General features: G+C 39.1%; 3 protein-coding genes across 6 annotated transcripts in view; 2 read left to right on the forward strand and 1 right to left on the reverse strand.

Moving 5' to 3' along the window:
• Positions 1–2,602, forward strand: part of LOC139631791 (roundabout homolog 2) — a 52,182-nt gene extending 49,580 nt beyond the window's left edge. For all 3 annotated transcript variants that reach the window (XM_071496339.1, XM_071496341.1, XM_071496340.1), the window contains exon 26: positions 1,954–2,602. In XM_071496339.1, the coding sequence (XP_071352440.1) occupies positions 1,954–1,965 (12 nt within the window). In that variant the 3' untranslated portion in view covers positions 1,966–2,602. The remainder of the gene's footprint in view (positions 1–1,953) is intronic.
• Positions 2,603–7,268: 4,666 nt separating this feature from the next.
• On the forward strand, positions 7,269–9,567 carry LOC139631793 (lens fiber membrane intrinsic protein-like). 2 transcript variants are annotated; one of them, XM_071496344.1, is made up of 5 exons: positions 7,269–7,486; positions 8,098–8,287; positions 8,889–9,038; positions 9,126–9,260; positions 9,364–9,567. In XM_071496344.1, exons 2-5 carry the CDS (start codon positions 8,113–8,115, stop codon positions 9,423–9,425), a joined length of 522 nt encoding a protein of 173 aa, XP_071352445.1. In that variant the 5' UTR covers positions 7,269–7,486; positions 8,098–8,112; the 3' UTR covers positions 9,426–9,567. The 2 variants fall into 2 exon arrangements, with proteins under 2 accessions (XP_071352445.1, XP_071352444.1); XM_071496343.1 differs by having other exon boundaries at positions 7,273–7,486; positions 8,094–8,287.
• A 706-nt stretch (positions 9,568–10,273) lies between these two features.
• Positions 10,274–17,475, reverse strand: LOC139631792 (heat shock cognate 71 kDa protein). Its single transcript, XM_071496342.1, has 9 exons — positions 17,294–17,475; positions 13,379–13,588; positions 13,092–13,297; positions 12,648–12,800; positions 11,839–12,394; positions 11,546–11,748; positions 11,232–11,430; positions 10,917–11,149; positions 10,274–10,810 (listed from the first exon to the last, which is right to left on the reverse strand). Exons 2-9 carry the CDS (start codon positions 13,581–13,583, stop codon positions 10,634–10,636), a joined length of 1,932 nt encoding a protein of 643 aa, XP_071352443.1. The 5' UTR covers positions 13,584–13,588; positions 17,294–17,475; the 3' UTR covers positions 10,274–10,633.
• Between the last annotated feature and the right edge of the window lie 1,438 nt (positions 17,476–18,913).

Raw genomic sequence — 18,913 nt, forward strand, 5'->3', positions numbered from 1 at the left:
TTCCTTGAGACAGTGAATGGTTTCCCATGGCATTTGGACAAGGGCCAAAAAGTAGTTATCTAACATAGTGACTCAAGAAAAGTTTCCAGCTGTCTCTAAGTTGAATCTCCTGACACAAAATAAGGAATTGAAATATTATTCAGTCTACTGTTTGTCTGAAGTTTTCTTGTGTGTGTAAATGTAGAGTATGCACATGAACAAGGGTGGGTTTTTAAAAAAGCATGTATTCTTTAATTTATAAAGATGAAATAAATCATTAAAGTAAAACTGTGCGACACCCAAAATCTGTCTGTAAAAATTAAACTCACTTCCTATATGCTTGAAAGATGGTATGTGTGCTCGGTGACAGGAGGAGGAAACTGTAATGAGCTTGATTTCAAGGACGTAATGTTTTCACAGCTGAAAAAAAAGGATCAGTAGAAACTTTGCAAACCAGCAATGCAGCTATGCATCCATCTACATGTCAACTATCACTTTAAAGCTCGTTTTTAAATGATGGTTCATCACATCTTTTTGAGATAATATTTGTCACATTACCTCATTTTTTTTCTTTTTCTTTTTTTGTTTTCAATATTTCACATTTAGAAAATAGATTTACAGTATAATCTCAGCTACACAGGAAAGCAGGATTACTTCTCTACTGCATTAGAGCCTGACCTATATTTTAGCACTGCAATATTACCACTCCAATATTATCAGACAGTTTTTACTCTTCTCCGGTGCATATCGGTTTTGGCATGCAGTTTTTTTATGAGCTGATAAGTAACATCAAATTGCAGAACAGAACCATTGCATAAGTCAAGTTTCTAACCAAATTAACACAATTTTTTGACTGATCTTCCAAAAAATTGTCAAAGGAAAAGGCAAATTAATGCATGTTCCTACCCACTACGTAAGTTAATATTAGGAGTTTCTCCGTGGAGATAAAACACTGGTGGTGCTAATTCTCCAGTTGGGTGCCATTAAACCATTTCAGAAGAAGAGTACACAAAGACATGACATAATTAAACGAGCACCAGTCAAATGAACAAAAATGATGTGGAAAACATGATGGAAATGTGACATTTTTGTTTGTTTCATATATTCACTTGAGGAGGGCTGTAATCTCCTCATTGCTCCAGATATATCTGATGTTTTCGTGTCTTTAGTTGAGCAGAAACGTCGGGGATGTTTTCTTACATGCTTTGCTTTTATTAATACACCAACTTTGATATTGACTGTTTTTTCAAATTACTGATGTTTCATCTCTGGTTTTTCATGCAGAAATCGAAAATGTGCATAAAAACAGGTGGTGGAAATGCACTAAAAAAAAAAATTGATCCATATCAGAAATGTGATAACTCTTTATTTTACAGGTCCATTATTTTCTAATAATTTCCTTGAAATCCTTCTTCATGTTTCCTTGAAAAATGTTTATTTTAGTTAGTTTAATTAGTTGTGTTGAGTTATTGACTTCCAGATGAATTTCCATGATAGAAAATGCTCCATTTAAATCGCAGTGATTTGTCATTCATTTATTATTGGAAACATTATTCTTCATTTATGCTTGTATGTTTGTCTATAGACATGTTTCACGTTTTGCATATTTAGTTCTCTTATTCATTGAATAAAATCCTCCGGGTTAAACTAGAAATAATTGGAAATATAGCAACTTATCACTATTTCACCTATAATTAGAAACAAATTATGTGGTTCTTTCCAGCAAACTTCTAAGGGGATTATTTGGAGTCAAATTGGACCTGTCAAATAAAGCGTCAACAAAAATGTTTGCTCAGTGTGTGCATATGAATAAAAATACTGATATTGGGATCTGCCTAAAAGAAATCCAGCATCAGTCAGGCTCTATACTATTAAACCACCTCCCTGTTTTTGTTAACCTGTGTTTAAATGACACTGTCGGTCCAGTCCTTTGCGCCTGTTCCATAACTCACAAGTTGTGTGCTTTCTTTCCAGAACCTCATGTAGACGGAAGCTGATCTCCTTCTTACTCTCTGATTTCCTCTGTTTGCAAACCGTCGCTCTGTTGCCATGGTATTTTATGGAAAACTGAAGACAAAAGGGAAAGCACCAAGGCTTGCCATCTGCCTTTTCACCAACTGTTTATATTATTTTTCATTTTATTTTATTTGAATGATCTAATCTTTATTTTTTGTGATTCCGTTCAACCCTCCTTCATGTATATAGACATCTTTACAATTTTTTAAAAGATGTGATCAGATATATTACTAAAAATGGAAAATAAAACCTGGGGGGGAAAGTATTGTATTTTTAGGCAATGGAAAGTAAATGTAACTATTACATTATTGTACAGCAGATTATTGAATGTATCTTCTGTTTACTCCTGACCATGAAACCACAATGGTGTGTGTGTTTGATGACAGACTGGAAACAATACGCGTTGGAAATTTGTCAATAACCCATCATGTTGGTCTGGGTGTGTTTGTGTGTGTGCGTGTGTGTCAGTGCATGTGTGTAGTGTTTGTGTGTGTTACTGTTTTTATCTCTCATCTCTGTGTGACTGTGTACTGTGGTATCTCTGTAGATCACCAGTGTGTTGTCAAGCTTTTTAAACTGGCCAATAAAACATTTGCTATAAAAAACACTTCTGTCCATGTGTGAAAATATATATATGAATATTACAGGAGGAGAGCCAAAGCATTTTTAGCCATGGCAGTGTCTGTCTCTCAGTTTGTCTATAGGTCATTCTACTGCTTTCAAGTGAAATATCTCAAGAGTCATTCGTTGAATATCAATGACATTTAGTATACACACTGTATCGTAATCAAAATGATCTGTAATAATCTGACTTTTTAATCTACTGCCATCATCAGGTGGCAGAGCCTGGGAGGTTTCACTGAGGTGAAAAAAAAGAATTTGTGCACACAATTCAATATTTCTTGCTCTCTAATTAATCATTTTTGCACATATTTTACCAAATTATTCTCTTGATTTAGATAGATTTATATTTTTGCATCCTAACCTTTTGTTGAGGGCAACAAATGCCTTTGCCATGGGATATTCAGTCAGCCAAAAGTTAGAAGTAAGTAAAACCCCGAGGATGAGTTTTTACAAACTAGATGACAGCCGCCGTTAGTTCTCATGGTGAGACAGCCTGTGATCTAGTAAAATACACTTCATGGCTCTCAAAACTAACGTGTTGTATTTACCCACCAGAATCTGTATCCACCTATTCCATTTAAAACATAACTATATTAAATCTACTCAAATCATAGTGAGTGAAGTCCACACAAATTATGCCAGACCAAATTGTTCTCAATAACACCTCGAGCCTGGGTTGTATTTAGTGCTCATTAGCAAATGTTAGCATGATAACATAATAAATTCATTTGGTGAACATGGTTAACATTGTACCGACTAAGCGTTAGCATGTCAGCATTGTCAGTGTGAGCTTTTCAGCATGCTAACATTAGCATTTATCATAAAGCGTGGCTATGTCTAAGTACCTGCTGATAGCATTAGTCAGACAGCCTTAGTGTTGTTAATTTATCTCAATCTTATTTTTATTATTTTTTTTTAATTTTACAATATTTTTGAACTGCATTTGTGATGAGAGCAAAGGAAACAACATCTTCTGTGTATGTGTGTTGGATAATTCAGATGCCTCCCCAGGACAGTAGTATCAATAGAAGACAAAGACAAAGAGGACAGAGGAGTGATCTCAAATTTTTCCATTGGAGCCAAACGTCCCTGTGGTCTGAATGAAGTCAGAGTTTGTTGTCTCATGTTTCCAGTAAAATGACTTCTCTGATACAAGATACTGAGCATGATTTGATGCTTTCTTCAGATAGCAGTATTGTGAGAAGGCATGTTTGTGAATAGGACTTGAGGAGAGGAGGTAACCTTCATTTTATTGTATGACTCCTGAAGTGTGGCAGCTATGGGATTTGAAAGGCTGTTTTCATGTCCGCATCTTCATCTGCTGTGTGTGCCTGGCGTGGAAAGTGAGTTGGACTCCACTGCCACTGGCAAATACCCACTGGGTCTCACCATGCTAGGAGGATAATGGTAATCCAGTGCAATTTAGAGGGTTTCTACAATTTTATGCTTTTAGGTCTGCAGTGTGGATTTGGGTCTCTGAGGTTTACCCCCCCCCCCACTCTCCCACCCCCCCACCCCCACCCGGCCCGCAGAAGGCTCAGCTCGACCAGCCACAGTGAGTTACTAAGGCCACTTCACAGGTGTCTGCAAATGCACTCCATCGAATCAACAGGAAGTCTCATGTGTTGTGCAAAGTTTACTTAAATTTTATATTACTTAAAAAGTTTCCCTTTAGACATGTTTTAAAATATGTAAAAGAACTCAGCTTTGAATAATAATTTGTCTGACATGGTTTTACCTCATTAAAAAAAATCTTGAAATTGCATCTACTGCCTTTTCATCATTAAAAAAATCAATAATCATTATCAATGTGCAAATGTGTCAAGGCAAAATATGTAAAAGCACGGGAGTTATCTACATCAAACTATATTTTGCATATTAGACCACAGTTGGCTCCAGAGCTAGTTGAGATGTGAAAAAAAAAAACATTTTGTTCTTACACATCATGAACTCAAATTTAAGGTGAGCACAGAGAAACTTCCCCCTCCAGCAGATGAATGTGAAGTCAGCCTTCTAGTGTCAAACTCTGCACATACAGTACATCTTCCTGCACAGCGAAGCTCAAATGTCTACGCAAGGTAACAAAAAGCAAAGCACAGTTTTGGGTAGAGGGGACCTCCAGATCTGCATTACAGGATGAACTAAATGACAGACATCATCTAGAATAGGGACTTCCACCCAGGGTTACAGTGTGTGTACCTCAGGGGCCCATGGAAAGTTGGTTGAGTAGCTAAACTAATTTTTAAAAAAAGATGAAATTATGGGTAATGCTTAATTTACAGGTCTGTAAATTAAAATTTATTTCCAAACAATCTCCTAAGACATTTCCTGCAAAGAGACATATAATTTCGTCAAATGCAGCTGAAAGTAAAATAGTTTTAAGCCTCAATTTAAATACTGAATTCTGCATCAGTAAAGGATGACTAGAAAGGAAAATGTTATTTGGAGTGAATATAGATAACTATCATATGTTTGTCTCACTGAGCAGGTAAAATCAATAATCATCATTTACAGAACATGAATAAATGAGTTAAAATAGTTGTTCCTCTATCCCATCCATGGCAACAAGCCTATTCATGAGAGACAACCTAAATAGTTCAATCATTGTTGCAAAACTAAATAAAAGGCACCACCTAGTGGTCATAATTGAGATGAGTTTGATAGTTGTGATGCCCAGTGACGGCACTGACTATATTTTGTGGCTTTCAGTAAATGCCCTACAACTCAAAGGTGCTGCAGTTTATGTGGAATTTAATGTAAATTAGCAGGAGAGCCACTGACTGATCTCTATAATAAAAAAAAGAGTAGAGTTACTTCACAAAGGGGACAGAGACTATTGGCTGTTTCGCTTTAAAACCATCACTTTTAGAACAGCAGGAAAAGACAACAGGAAATAACAGAGAATAAATAGCGTGTGTCAGATGATTGGTGAGTTGCATTTATTGGGCTAATAACGTCACAGCAAACATTTTCACTGGTCATAGTGGGAAAAACACAGGTGTTACTAATAACATGAACGATTCTGTTGTGCCAGTGGTAAACAAATTAAGCTCTCCAAATAAAAAAATTGGCCTCTGAGGACAGTTGAAGTTTCACTTTCGTAGTTTTAATCAAAATTTTTGCATGGTTTGTCATAAATCTTGTTTATCCTCTAGATAACAATATGCACAATAAAACTAAAACACCAGTAATAATTGCTGCAGTTAGCCTTGACAGTGTGACAGTGAACCAGCCTGTATGATATATAAAGACCCTGAAACTAAAGCGGCTACATGGAATTCTGTGAAATTAAACCTGTGGTGTGAGAAAGGTTATTAAACATCAACACATATCAACACCAAATGGTCTGAACAAGGAAACCTAAGTGAAAGTAATTCGCAGATATAAGTGGTCTAAAAGCCTCAAAGGAACTGAAATTGTAAAACTGCAGGAAGTTTGCCCTGTATATAATTGCTCTACGTTTGTTTATATTGGTTTGGCTTCATGTCCTAGTTTAGTTTTGTGCGTATCTATATTGTCCTGTAACTTTGTCTGCCCTGTTCAAGTATACTGAGAATTACTGAGAAATGGGGTCCTTGCATGTGTCGACATATTCAGCCAATAAAGTTGTGATTGATGTAACTGAGTAATCAGCGGACTGCTATTTGTGAGCTAATGATGGTTTTTAAGTAAAACTGAAAGCTTGAAAGCAAATATTCCAGACATTTTCTTTGATAACTCTGCTCTTGAATGTAAATCAGGTCTAGTGCTCTTTCTGATTTATTCTCAGCTCTTCATAACTAAATATATCAGTGGCTTTGATCATGCACTTTTCACCATCACTCTTTTAATAGGAATACTCATAACTCTCTCTTTCAACTCCTGCTCTCTCTACAAAGTGTTACAACAAAGATAAACCACTTTCACTGCAGCTTGTTCACCAAAACTGTATAAATCCAAACTCTATTAGCCACCCACCTACCAGCTCATCATACTCTGCTCTGCCAACATAACCATATGCACTGTGTCCTGTGAATTCATGGTGTTGGCTGTGTTCAAGCTCACTGTTAAATGTGTTTTATTCTATAAATGTCTGAGCAGTCTTCCATATGTTATTAAATGAATTCTTCTGGTTATGCCAATTAAATGATGGGTACGTAAAAAGTATTAAGACTAAATGTAAAATTGATGGATGAACCCACAATTTGTCTTTTCACAGTTATTATGAGGGATGGAAAGACATTAAAGGCACATTGAATTGAGTGCCGATCCTTCATCATTTCTACCAAATGCCTGGAAAAAAAGAAATGTATTTACACTATGCAGATGAGCACAATTAAGCAATTTGGCTTACAGAAATATGTTTACAAGCTGGCACAGAGATTTGTATTTAAAGGAATGATCTGATATTTACTGAAAATAGTGTTGCTTTACTATCAACATAACAATCAGGATTTACCAGAAACATATCAACTGAAATATAATTATAACATAAGAAAATGTTTTTACATTTTTACCATTTAAAATAATCTTTGTTGAATGAATTTTTCCACACTACTATGGGTAAGCCTAATTCAGGCTGTGCGTTTACTGTGGGTGGTTGTGCAGCATTTTGAATTAAAAGCCCTGTGTCATCAGTATTACTGAGATGTGCACAGCGCTTTAACAGTTTTGTATTTTCAGCAGATTCCCTAAAACACAAAACTCATCCTCTGTGATTGGTTGTGGCTCAGCATGCCCCATTGTTCCATCAGCCCGTTTGTTCGCTTGGTTTCCTACGCACAAACAAAACTTTCCTGCTACCCTGGGCAATATTGGGCTCCTCTGTGCTTTGACAACCCGAAATATTGGAATCTCTGACTTTTTCTGAAGGGGAAAAAGTATAAAGGTATGTAATCAATATGAAAACATAATGTGTGAAATGTCATGTGCATACCTGTATGACACAGTGTATTTTATAGAGATGGAAATAGATTATTTTCTGCATTTGGTAGTTAACCTCTTGAACTCTGATTTTCCTTAAATTAGCTTCAAAATAAGGGTGAAAACCCCAATATTAAAACAATGTCAACCACGTCTTTCCACAACTGACTCTAGTAGGAAAAAATATTTCTCAAGTCAGGTGCATCATTGTATACACATTTTCCCATTCTTGAGCATGTCATGTGTGGTATTTTTAGATACCTTGCATTCTTGGTTAGATTTTAACACAAATATCTGTGGGTTTGAAAAATGTTTGTCAGCACAACATAGTGTCAGAGGTTAATTACTTGTCAGACTGATTTGGCTGCTAATAAGAAATCTTTCTATAAACAGATCTGTCTAGCTCCTGCATAGCATTTGCGGCATCCTGCTGAATGATTTTAGGTATTGTTTTATTCATGTATGGTGCTGTGCTCTGTAACAGGAAGTACCCACTGTAATTGGTTCAGCTGGGGCCAAATGTGACAGGGCCCTGACCTGCACTGTTTTCTCTCTCTTTCTCTCTCTGTCAGTCAGTGTTTTTTTGTCAGGATGTACAGCTTCATGGGAGGTGGGTTGTTCTGTGCCGGAGTTGGGAACATACTTCTCATTGTCTCCACGGCAACCGACTACTGGATGCAGTACCGTCACTCCAGTAATTATATGCACCAGGGCCTGTGGCGGTACTGCGTGCCCGGGAAATGCATGACGCACACAGACAGCATTGGTAAGACTCATTTGTGTCTTCAACTACATGTGAGCAGGCAGGCAGATCCTCATATATATTTATTACTTCCCTGACAATCAGCCCGTGACCTCGGCACAAACCCAGATCTGCACTTGGGTTACTTCCCTTTGGTGAATTTTAAGGCTGTTTCAAGTGCAAACTCATGTGTAAAGAAGTTGGAAATTTATGTTACTGTCATGTACACATTAGCAAGAAATATTTAAAAAAAACTAAATGTTTCTTTTTTTGCAAAAATGCTGCATTAAATTATGCAGGTTTTACACAGAAATTGACCACAGGAGTGGAGTATGTACTTTTTGAAGTTTATCCCTATTTTATTTCTATGTTAGGAACAAACTGTTTCATTTTCAGTCATTTATCCTTTGTTTAATTTAACAAAGGGGGCACTGAGCTATTTCTAAACACTAGATGGCAAGCTAGAGCTGTCTCCTAGATGAGGAAAAGCATGAATAAACATTGCATGAGTTGGGTGTATGACAAAAAATACTCATAAGATTCAGAATTTTTCTTTTAGTACTGGGCCTGCTTTTGAGTCTGCTCTCTCAAGTCTCAGACCTTCCTTATCTCCTCTTACCCACAGCCTACTGGGATGCCACCCGTGCCTTCATGATTCTTTCCTTGCTGGCTTGTTTCATCGGCATTGTGATCGGTGTCATGGCCTTCATCCATTACTCCTCCTTCGACGGGTTTGACAAGACATTCGCAGCCGGCATCCTCTTCTTCATATCCTGTGAGCGTCTCACCTCATAATCACATGTAAGACTACAGTAAAGATTGTTATCACTTAAATCTCATGATTTTATTTTACTTTTTGCAGGCTTCTTTGTGCTGCTGGCGATGGCTGTCTACACGGGAGTGACAGTGAACTACTATGGTAAACGCTATGGCAGCTGGCGATTCTCCTGGTCTTATATAATGGGCTGGGTGGCAGTGGTGCTCACATTCTTCTCAGGTATTCATTCTACTACATGAACAACTGTGAAGACTTGTTGTAATGTTGTTCACATTACATATTGTACCCTTTTTTCTTAATAATCATATTACTTTTCTTTTAGGTATCTTCTACATGTGTGCCTACCGGATGCATGAATGCCCAAGAAACTCAAACTCACGCTGACCTGCCAAAGACTTGAACACAAACATACACACCAGAACTGGTCCATACTATATGACGAAGAGGAACCAATATCCCAATGAACTTTACAACCATTTCCTGTTAAAATATTCTTGATAAAGCAAAATAAATAAGAAAAACAATGCCTTTGTTGTCTACTTTGTCTCTCTGCATTAATAAGACTAAAACATGGATGTAGAAGTGTAAAATACTATCTTTGACAACAGTATTGGGCCTCATGAGGCTGTACTTGAGATCAGCAAGTTACATTGTAGAGTGGCGCATCCTCCACTTTGAGGGAAAATGTCTGTGGAAGATTTACATATGTATCAGTAAAACTGATGGTGTTTTTACAAAGTTATGAGTGAACAGCTACATGACACACACATAATGTGATTGCTGAATTTCATGGTGCACTACCAACAACAGCATCAATGTCCAATTTAAAAACTAAGTGAACCAGACCTTAACATCAGACAATCCACTTGATGAAGTGCTTAAAATCTATCACTGTTCGGGGAATAGTGCAGCAGATGTTATAGACAAGGTTTGGTTTTGGAAGTTGCTGAGGACACAAGGAAGTGAAAAAAAAATGATTATGCATTTAAACCTCTGTATTGTAACTTTATGGAAAATCATTTCAGTTCTCTTTATAGAGAGCCAGTATTGTACTTTCTGACAGATAACATTGTTTTTACTCCAAAGTCCACTGCACTGCACTGAGGGAGGCTCAGATGAGTGTATTAACTCGCATATCCTCTCATCTATCTTCCTCTGTCAACACCTAAAATCAACAGCAGTGTGAATTGTCATGGGAGCTGCCATAAGGTGATGAAAAGATAAGGTACAAGTCCAAATTGCAAAACATATTTATTTAGTCTTTAATTTCAAAGTATTGCCTAACATCAATAATTTCAGCCACAAAACCAGCTCCCTAGGAAAATAAAACACGCTGTGGTAATGCAAAACATGAACTGGTTTAACTAAAGCAACATAGAAGTGTGGAAAACTGCCAACCAAAGAAGCCACAGTGGAAGTGCTGCCATACACCTGGCATAAAAATATGATTAGCTAGATCCCAAAAGAGGCGTGGTTAATGATTCTGAGGACAGCAATTTATATAACTGTGATATTGTGAACATGATCACCCTTCACACTAACCTCAAAAGAGGAAAGAGAACAAGCTCATGCAAGTCTGGTCAACCTCTAGTTTAGTCAACCTCCTCGATGGTGGGGCCGGAGGACGCGCCTCCTCCACCAGCTCCGGGAAAGCCACCTGGCATCCCTCCTGGCATCCCCCCTGCACTCTGGTACAGCTTGGTCATGATGGGGTTACACACCTTCTCCAGCTCTTTCTGCTGGTGCTCAAACTCCTCCTTTTCTGCAGTCTGAGAAAAGAGAGAAAGAAGGGGAATTTCAGTATCAATCTGATGCCAGTCTGACAAATATTTCAACACCTTATCTGCCAAATCTGAACTATCTTTTGACCCATACCTGGTTTCTATCTAGCCAGCTGATGACCTCATTACACTTGTCTAGAATCTTCTGTTTGTCCTCCTCGCTGATCTTGTCTTTCAGCTTCTCGTCCTCCACAGTAGATTTCATGTTGAAGGCATAAGACTCTAGACTGTTCTTGGCAGCCACCTTGTCTCTCTGCACATCATCCTCAGCCTTGTACTTCTCTGCTTCCTGGACCATACGCTCAATGTCCTCCTTGCTCAGGCGACCTGAGCAGCAGAAGAGCAAAGAATTAATTTAATACTGTACATCTAATTTTACGTATAAGATACAGTGATGATGATATGTAACCTTTGTCATTAGTGATTGTGATCTTGTTCTCCTTCCCAGTGCTCTTGTCAACTGCAGACACGTTCATAATGCCGTTGGCGTCAATATCAAAAGTCACCTCAATCTGAGGAACCCCTCGGGGAGCAGGGGGGATTCCAGTCAGCTCAAATTTCCCCAAAAGGTTGTTGTCTTTGGTCATGGCCCTTTCACCCTCAAACACCTGTTAATATAAGGTCAACCCATCAATGAAGATTTGTTTAAAATTTAAGACCTTCTCCAAAATAATGAAGTGTTCTTATTACCTAAATTCAGGAAAAAAACAATGGTGGTCATACCTGAATGAGCACACCAGGCTGGTTGTCTGAATAGGTGGTAAAGGTCTGGGTCTGCTTTGTGGGGATGGTGGTATTCCTCTTGATGAGAACAGTCATGACCCCTCCAGCAGTCTCAATGCCCAGAGACAAGGGGGTCACATCAAGCAGCAGCAGGTCCTGCACATTTTCAGATTTGTCCCCTGAAAGGATGGCTGCCTGCACAGCTGCAAAACAAATGTGTGGATTTGAGGTTTAAGTGTGTAGCTTTTTATTAGTTAGATACCATTATATTTATGGCCAAACAGGGACCACACCTGCACCATAGGCCACTGCTTCATCTGGGTTAATGCTCTTATTGAGTTCCTTCCCATTGAAAAAGTCCTGCAGAAGCTTCTGGATCTTGGGAATACGAGTGGAGCCTCCTACCAAGACAATGTCATTGATTTGAGCCTTGTCTATCTTGGCGTCACGAAGAGCCTTTTCTACGGGCTCCAGGGTTCCTCGAAACAGGTCTGCGTTCAGCTCCTCAAAGCGGGCTCTGGTGATTGATGTGTAGAAGTCGATGCCCTCATACAGAGAGTCAATTTCAATACTGGCCTGGGTGCTAGAGGACAAGGTGCGCTTTGCCCTCTCACAAGCTGTGCGCAGACGACGCACCGCCCTCTTGTTATCGCTGATGTCTTTCTTGTATTTGCGTTTGAACTCAGAGATGAAATGGTTGACCATGCGGTTATCAAAGTCTTCTCCACCCAAGTGTGTGTCTCCTGCTGTAGACTTCACCTCAAAGATGCCGTCTTCAATGGTCAAGATGGAAACATCAAATGTGCCGCCGCCCAAGTCAAAGATAAGTACATTTCTTTCAGATCCAACCTGTAATTTGAAATAATTTAACTGTAGTTTGTTTGTCAAGAGTATTGGATATATCCACTTCTTAAACTTCACGTTAAAAGTCTACATTACTTCAGTGATTATAGTTTAGCAAGTATTACAGCCTGGAAACTCCACACAAACCTGTCAGAACATCATAACATGCAATTCACCACAATTAACTCTGACAAAAATCCTTAAAAATGAAAAAACCTTATCTTGTTGAAAGAAAGTTGTACCCTAAGAATCATTTTACCTTTTTGTCCAGTCCATAAGCAATAGCAGCAGCAGTAGGCTCGTTGATGATACGAAGCACATTAAGCCCAGAAATGGTCCCAGCATCTTTGGTAGCCTGGCGCTGAGAGTCATTGAAGTAGGCAGGCACAGTCACTACAGCATTTGTTAAAGTCTGCAAAAAGGAAATAGTTGCATGTAACAACATTTAATGGGACATGAATAACATTTTGATCAGTAATTAGAAATGTTTTCATCATATTAAGTTAAATTAGATTTAAAAGATCTCTAGTTTATATAAACAGCAGAACTGGTGAACAGGACACAAATAGAGTTTGCAGGCATAATAATGGAACTGGAGTTAGCTGTTAACATGTGTATTGCTCATGCAGACCTCTGTGTTTAATCAGTACACAAAAGATTGCAAGAATCTATTTCGTAAAAGAAATAAAGCACACAGGTGTACCTTGCCAAGATAAGCCTCTGCAATCTCTTTCATTTTCAGCAGCACCATTGAGGAGATCTCCTCTGGGTAGAAGGTCTTGGTCTCACCCTTATACTCCACTTTTACTTTGGGGCGTGAAGCATCATTAATGACTGTAAAGGGCCAGTGCTTCATGTCTGACTGGACAACGCTGTCATCAAACCGGCGTCCAATAAGACGCTTTGCATCTGAGAAGCAAAAAAGATGCAATTAATAATCAGGAACATCTAATCATACTTGATTTGTGTAGAAAGAAAAATAAATCATACCAAATACTGTGTTGTTGGGGTTCAGTGCCACCTGATTCTTGGCTGCATCGCCAATCAGCCTCTCAGTATCGGTAAAGGCCACATAACTGGGCGTGGTCCTGTTTCCCTGGTCGTTGGCAATGATTTCCACTTTGCCATGCTGGAACACTCCTACACAGGAGTAGGTGGTGCCCAGGTCAATACCAACTGCTGGTCCCTTAGACATGGTTCCTGAGAATATGAAAGTAATCAGTAGTTAATCATACACTGGCACTTAACTGAAAATCTGAAAATATAACACAAGCAACTTAAGATCACCCTGACCACTATGGGTGGCTACCATGTTGCACATTTGTAGTATGGGGTAATGAGGCTATTATCAGAGTCTGAGCTGCTCAAACAGAAGTGGAAACAAACTGTCTCAGTGAAGTGAAGGTCCACGGCACCTGTTTTCAAGCCTCCCCACTTTTGACAGCTTGGCAACGGCTGCCTTTATTATAGCAACAACAGAAAACAGGGAGGCAAGGGCCTTTTCTAGAAAGCAGGTTTACAGCAGCCTGATAACCACTCCAGAAGCTGATCACCTTGTGTTCTGATCATTAATTCATTCTTTGAGTCATGAAAAAAAATACCAAACTCGTCTGATTCATGCTCCTCCAGTGTACGCATCGGCTTTCTTTGTCGTTTGCGACAGTAAACTGAATATCTTTGGGTTTGAGAAAAAAAAGCAACTATGATATGGCAATTCAGGCCATAGGATCATGCTAGTTACTATTCTATTATGTAATATTTATATGAAATACTCTTCAGAGGTAGAATTGTCACTTGATTAAAATTAGTTGTCTGGATAATTTGCTGGTAAAAACCAGATTAACTCTGGAAAAGGAGCTGATGATTTGTTCCTAGTTTGACTCAGCAACAAAATTACCTAGATGACTCACTGAGCAGTAACTTCTTGGAACTGTTTCTACTGTTGCTACAGTAGCAGATGATCAATATACTGTAATCTTAGCCTAATGTTATGCCACATGGGAGTACGCCTAAACTAGGGAATCGTTCTCATATTGGTGTGGTGGGCCTTTCTTTCAGGGAACACAGCCATTGTAAGGGGGTGCACATGATAGGAGGTGAAAAGTTTGGAATACTGTACTTGGATTCATGAAATAAAATGCAGATCAGAGTGAAACAATTAGTCATATAATCAATTAGTCAGTCCGAAGAGATTGGCAGGAAATGAATCAGCAATCGTTTTAGAAATCGCCATTTTCATTTATTTGAGAATCATTTTATTAATCAAATGTTTTTAAGTTTCCTGGTTTCTCAAATGTGAGTTTCTCCGAACTTGGGATGAGCTGTTTTTTTAACCATCTAACATTTTATAGTCTAAATGTTTTTATTTAATTAATAGATAATGAAAATATTCATTTTTGAAAGGGGGGAAAACAGGTGATGTTCCTCAAAAATGTTAGTCAAATCAGACATATAAGGAAACTGACCTTGCTCTCAAGTACATGATCATTTTTTTTACATTACATTTATTTGTCAAAGTCCATGTGCAAAGAATGCATACAAAGAAAAGAGATGTATTGTACCAGACTCAGCTCATTTCAGTAGGCAGCCCCTGAGTAGGTAAAAAAAAACCCACTAATATAACTGAAGTTCAAAACACAGTAAATACTAAATTAAATAAGAGATCTAAGCATACAGACAAATTTCAATCATGACACATAACACTATGCAATATACACTTGGCCACTTTATTAGGTACACCTTGCTAGTACCAAGTTGGACCTCTTTTGCCTTCAGAACTGCCAAAATTTTTCATGGCATAGATTCAACAAGGTGCTGGAAACATTCCCCAGAGATTTTGGTCCATATTAAAATGATAGCATCACGCAGTTGCTGCAGATTTGTCGGCTGCACATCCATGATGCGAATCTCCTGTTCCACCACATCCCGAAGATGCTCTATTAGATTGAGATCTGGTGACTGTGGAGGCCATTTGAGTACAGTGAACACATTATCATGTTCAAGAAACCTGTTTGAGATGATTTGAGCTTTGGGTACACTGTGGTCATAAAGGTATGGACATGGTCAGCAACAATACTCAGGTAGGCTGTGGTGTTTAAACAATGCTCAGTTTGTACTCAGGGGCCCAAAGTGTTCCAAGAAAATATCCCCCACACCATTACACCACCACCAGCAGCCTGAACCGTTGATACAAGGCAGGATGGATCCATGCTTTCATGTTGTTGATGCCAAATTCTGACCCTGCCATGCGAATGTCGCAGCAGAAATGCAGACTCATCAGACCAGGCAACATTTTTCCAATCTTCTATTGTCAAATATTGGTGAGCCCATGTGAATTGTAGCCTCAGTTTCCTGTTCTTAGCTGACAGGAGTGGCACCCGGTGTGGTCTCTGCTGCTGTAGCCCATCTGCTTCAAGGTTCAACATGTTATGCGTTCAGAGATGCCCTTCTGCATACCTCGGTTATAACGAGGGGTTATCTGAGTAAGTGTCAGCTCGAAGCAGCCTGGCCATTCTCCTCTGACCTCTGGCATCAACAAGGCGTTTTCGCCCAGAGAACTGCCACTCACTGGATATTTTCTCTTCTTTGGACCATTCTCTGTCAACCCTAGAGATGGTTGTGCGGGAAAATCCCAGTAGATCAGCAGTTTTTGAAATACTCAGACCAGCCCGTCTGGCACCAACACCTATGCCACATTAGTCACTTAAATCACCTTTCTTCCCCATTCTGATGCTTGGTTTGAACTTCAGCAGGCTGTCTTGACATATGTGCATTGACAAGCAGTTGAACAGGTGTACCTAATAAAGTGGCCGGTGAGTGTATATAAATAATCATTCCCACTCAGTCCCAATTTCCAGCAAACCTTAACTTTTTAAACTTTACCTTTACTTTTTAAACTAAATTTATTTTATAAGATTATCATAGGATTTGTTTTTGTAAAAAAAATATCTGAGAGGTAACTAGTAACTACACCTGTCAAATACATGTGGTGCAGTAAAAACTACAATATTTGCCTATTAAACACAGTGGATTATATAAAGTAGCATACTGGAAATACTCAAAAATGAAGTACAGCTACCTCAAAAATGCATTTAAGTAACTATAGTACTTGAGTAAATGCACTGTTACTTTCATCACTGCACAGGACAAAATATAGAAATCATTGTGTGTAGGTTTGTGTAAAATCTTACATTTCTATTTTGCAAGAATAGAATTTTGCAAGACTGTGTTAACATTATCCAGACTATGATAGTTTTTCTATTTTTCTATGACAGTTTTTCTTCCCCAGTTATGTCGGTGTGTGTTAAAACTAATTTGGCTTGGAGAGCAGGGGAGTGCATCCTGCATCATTAGCTTTAGCTGTCAACAGGAGGGCGTGTCACCCCTGATTTCAGGAGCCTGGGAACTTTCTGGACCTTTCCTTTCACTTCCTTGTAGCTGTCGCACAATTTTTCAAGACGCCATAAAGTCTCCCCTGCAGACGTGCATCACTTCATATGGCACACAAGCAACTTTGAGAAGCAAATCATCAAGTGCAAGCCGCAGTCTGACTTAGCAGAGAGGAACCAGCGTCATTTCATACCTGTTGTTAGCCGTGCTCTCTTTTTTAACTTTCATGTCACTGAAATGCCAAACTGTTTAACATGCACAGTCATGTTACAGTGAGATAGTTCATAGCATCAAATTGTTCGAGAGGTTGGTGTGAATTAAATGAGTAACAGGAAACAAACTAAACTAAACGGAAAATATGAGCGTTAACTAGCTTAAGTTTAAGAAACGTATCTGGAGCAGCCGTTAACACTTTAACGTGTAACGTTAATCAGGGTTAAACAGCGACAGTTAATGTAACGTCCAAGCAGTTGTGCATTAAAAGTTGTAATACATCATCCACCTAGCCACACTCACCTCCGTTAAATTCACAATCTGTCGCTTTATCGGCTTAAAACTACAATGGCTGCTCCTAACTCTGCGGGCTGGCTTCTGCCGGAGCGACCGCTTCTGCGTCTGTCCCCCTCTGTCCGTGCGACGGGTGCCGGCTCCCCGCTGTCGGCCGCTGTGAGGGAGCGGCCGCGCCCCCTCGGCAACATTCCGCCTCAGAACTCTCCAGAACCCGGGAGGAGCGACGGCGGCCAATCCCGTCCCATCACTGCCGCTGCCGCTCCCCGTGGTCCAATTAAAAACCCTGTCTGCAGATTTGCGCAGCAGTTGCTACCAGGAATATGCATGAACGGATTAAGAGAAAAATATTTAGTCTTTTTTTTTTTTTTTGGCGTCATTTTGTCGTTGTTTATGTCTCATTTTTGGTTGTTTTGCATAGCTCTGTAGTCGTTTTGCATCTCTTTATATTCATTTTTTGTGTGTCTTTGAATCTCTTTGTAATCATGTTGTGCCTTTTGAGGGGCTTCTTGACCTCTCGGGCCCCTGTGCTTGTGCCTGGTAGGCCCTAGAGGTCAGGGACCCTGTAACCTGTTTTATAATCCATCCATTGGAAAATGAGATAAGTTTGATTAAAGTGTGGCTTCTAGCAACGACTGGAAGACACTGGATGATACTGATTTTTTTTTTTTATATAAATCAGAGAAAAGCAATGCCAGTGGTTCCCAACATGGGAAACCCCTTAAGGAGTCCCAAAGTCTCATTGCTGGAATAATCTGCTGTTTGGCAGCAGGCAAAAATGAGCTGTTGGGTCCTAATGATCTCATTTTCCTGTGGCTCTCTGTTCAGTGTGTAATGTTTTTCCTTTGTTGAACACTACATTACACCCAGATTTGCTGTATGAGATTTTAACTAAACGCATTAATTTGAGACTATGCAACACATATTTCTACACAGAAACCTTCCCCAAGACAGGGTCAAGTAATAAAATCTGATCTGCCTTATATCTATCCTGTCAGTTAACATTGTGCGTTAGTGGAGATATTTTGACGAATATTAAATTAGATTAGCACAAACCAGTTGATACACAAACATGCGTCTTTTTCAATATAAATAAAAAAGTCACCACATGAATTACGAGATAAGAAAAGAATGTATATGTTACTCAAAACTGTATCTGTACTTTTCTATTATTTTTTTATCTTTTTGTTGTGAAATGCCAAGAAGGCATAATTAGTCTTTGTTTGGATTGTTCACAACATGTCCACAATAATGCCATAAAATGCTGAGGGGTCATAACCATTTGTACACAACTTGTCACAAGCTGAAAAGGCCTTAATTCATTAGGGAGACCTCTGTTTGACGGCTTATTATCTGCCAACAAGAGTTAACTGGGAACCACTGGATGGTATCAGTGTTTTTCATTTCCATAAATTCATATCAATTATGTGCAAGTACAGTCGTGCAGTGTTTAGTGCTGTCGCCACGCAGGAAGTAGGTTCTGGCCTGGGATTCTGGTCCCTTTCTGTGTGGAGTTTGCATGTTCTCCCCGTGTCTGTGTGGGTTCCCTCCGAGTACTCTGGCTTCCTGTTTGTCTCTATACGTCAGCCCTGTGATAGACTGGCAACCCGCCCAGGGTGTACCCCGCCC

Source organism: Trachinotus anak, unplaced genomic scaffold (assembly GCF_046630095.1).
Source record: "Trachinotus anak isolate AG129_WGS33_773 ecotype Australia unplaced genomic scaffold, CSIRO_AGI_Tana_v1 ptg000014l, whole genome shotgun sequence".
In the NCBI taxonomy this organism is placed as follows: domain Eukaryota; kingdom Metazoa; phylum Chordata; class Actinopteri; order Carangiformes; family Carangidae; genus Trachinotus; species Trachinotus anak.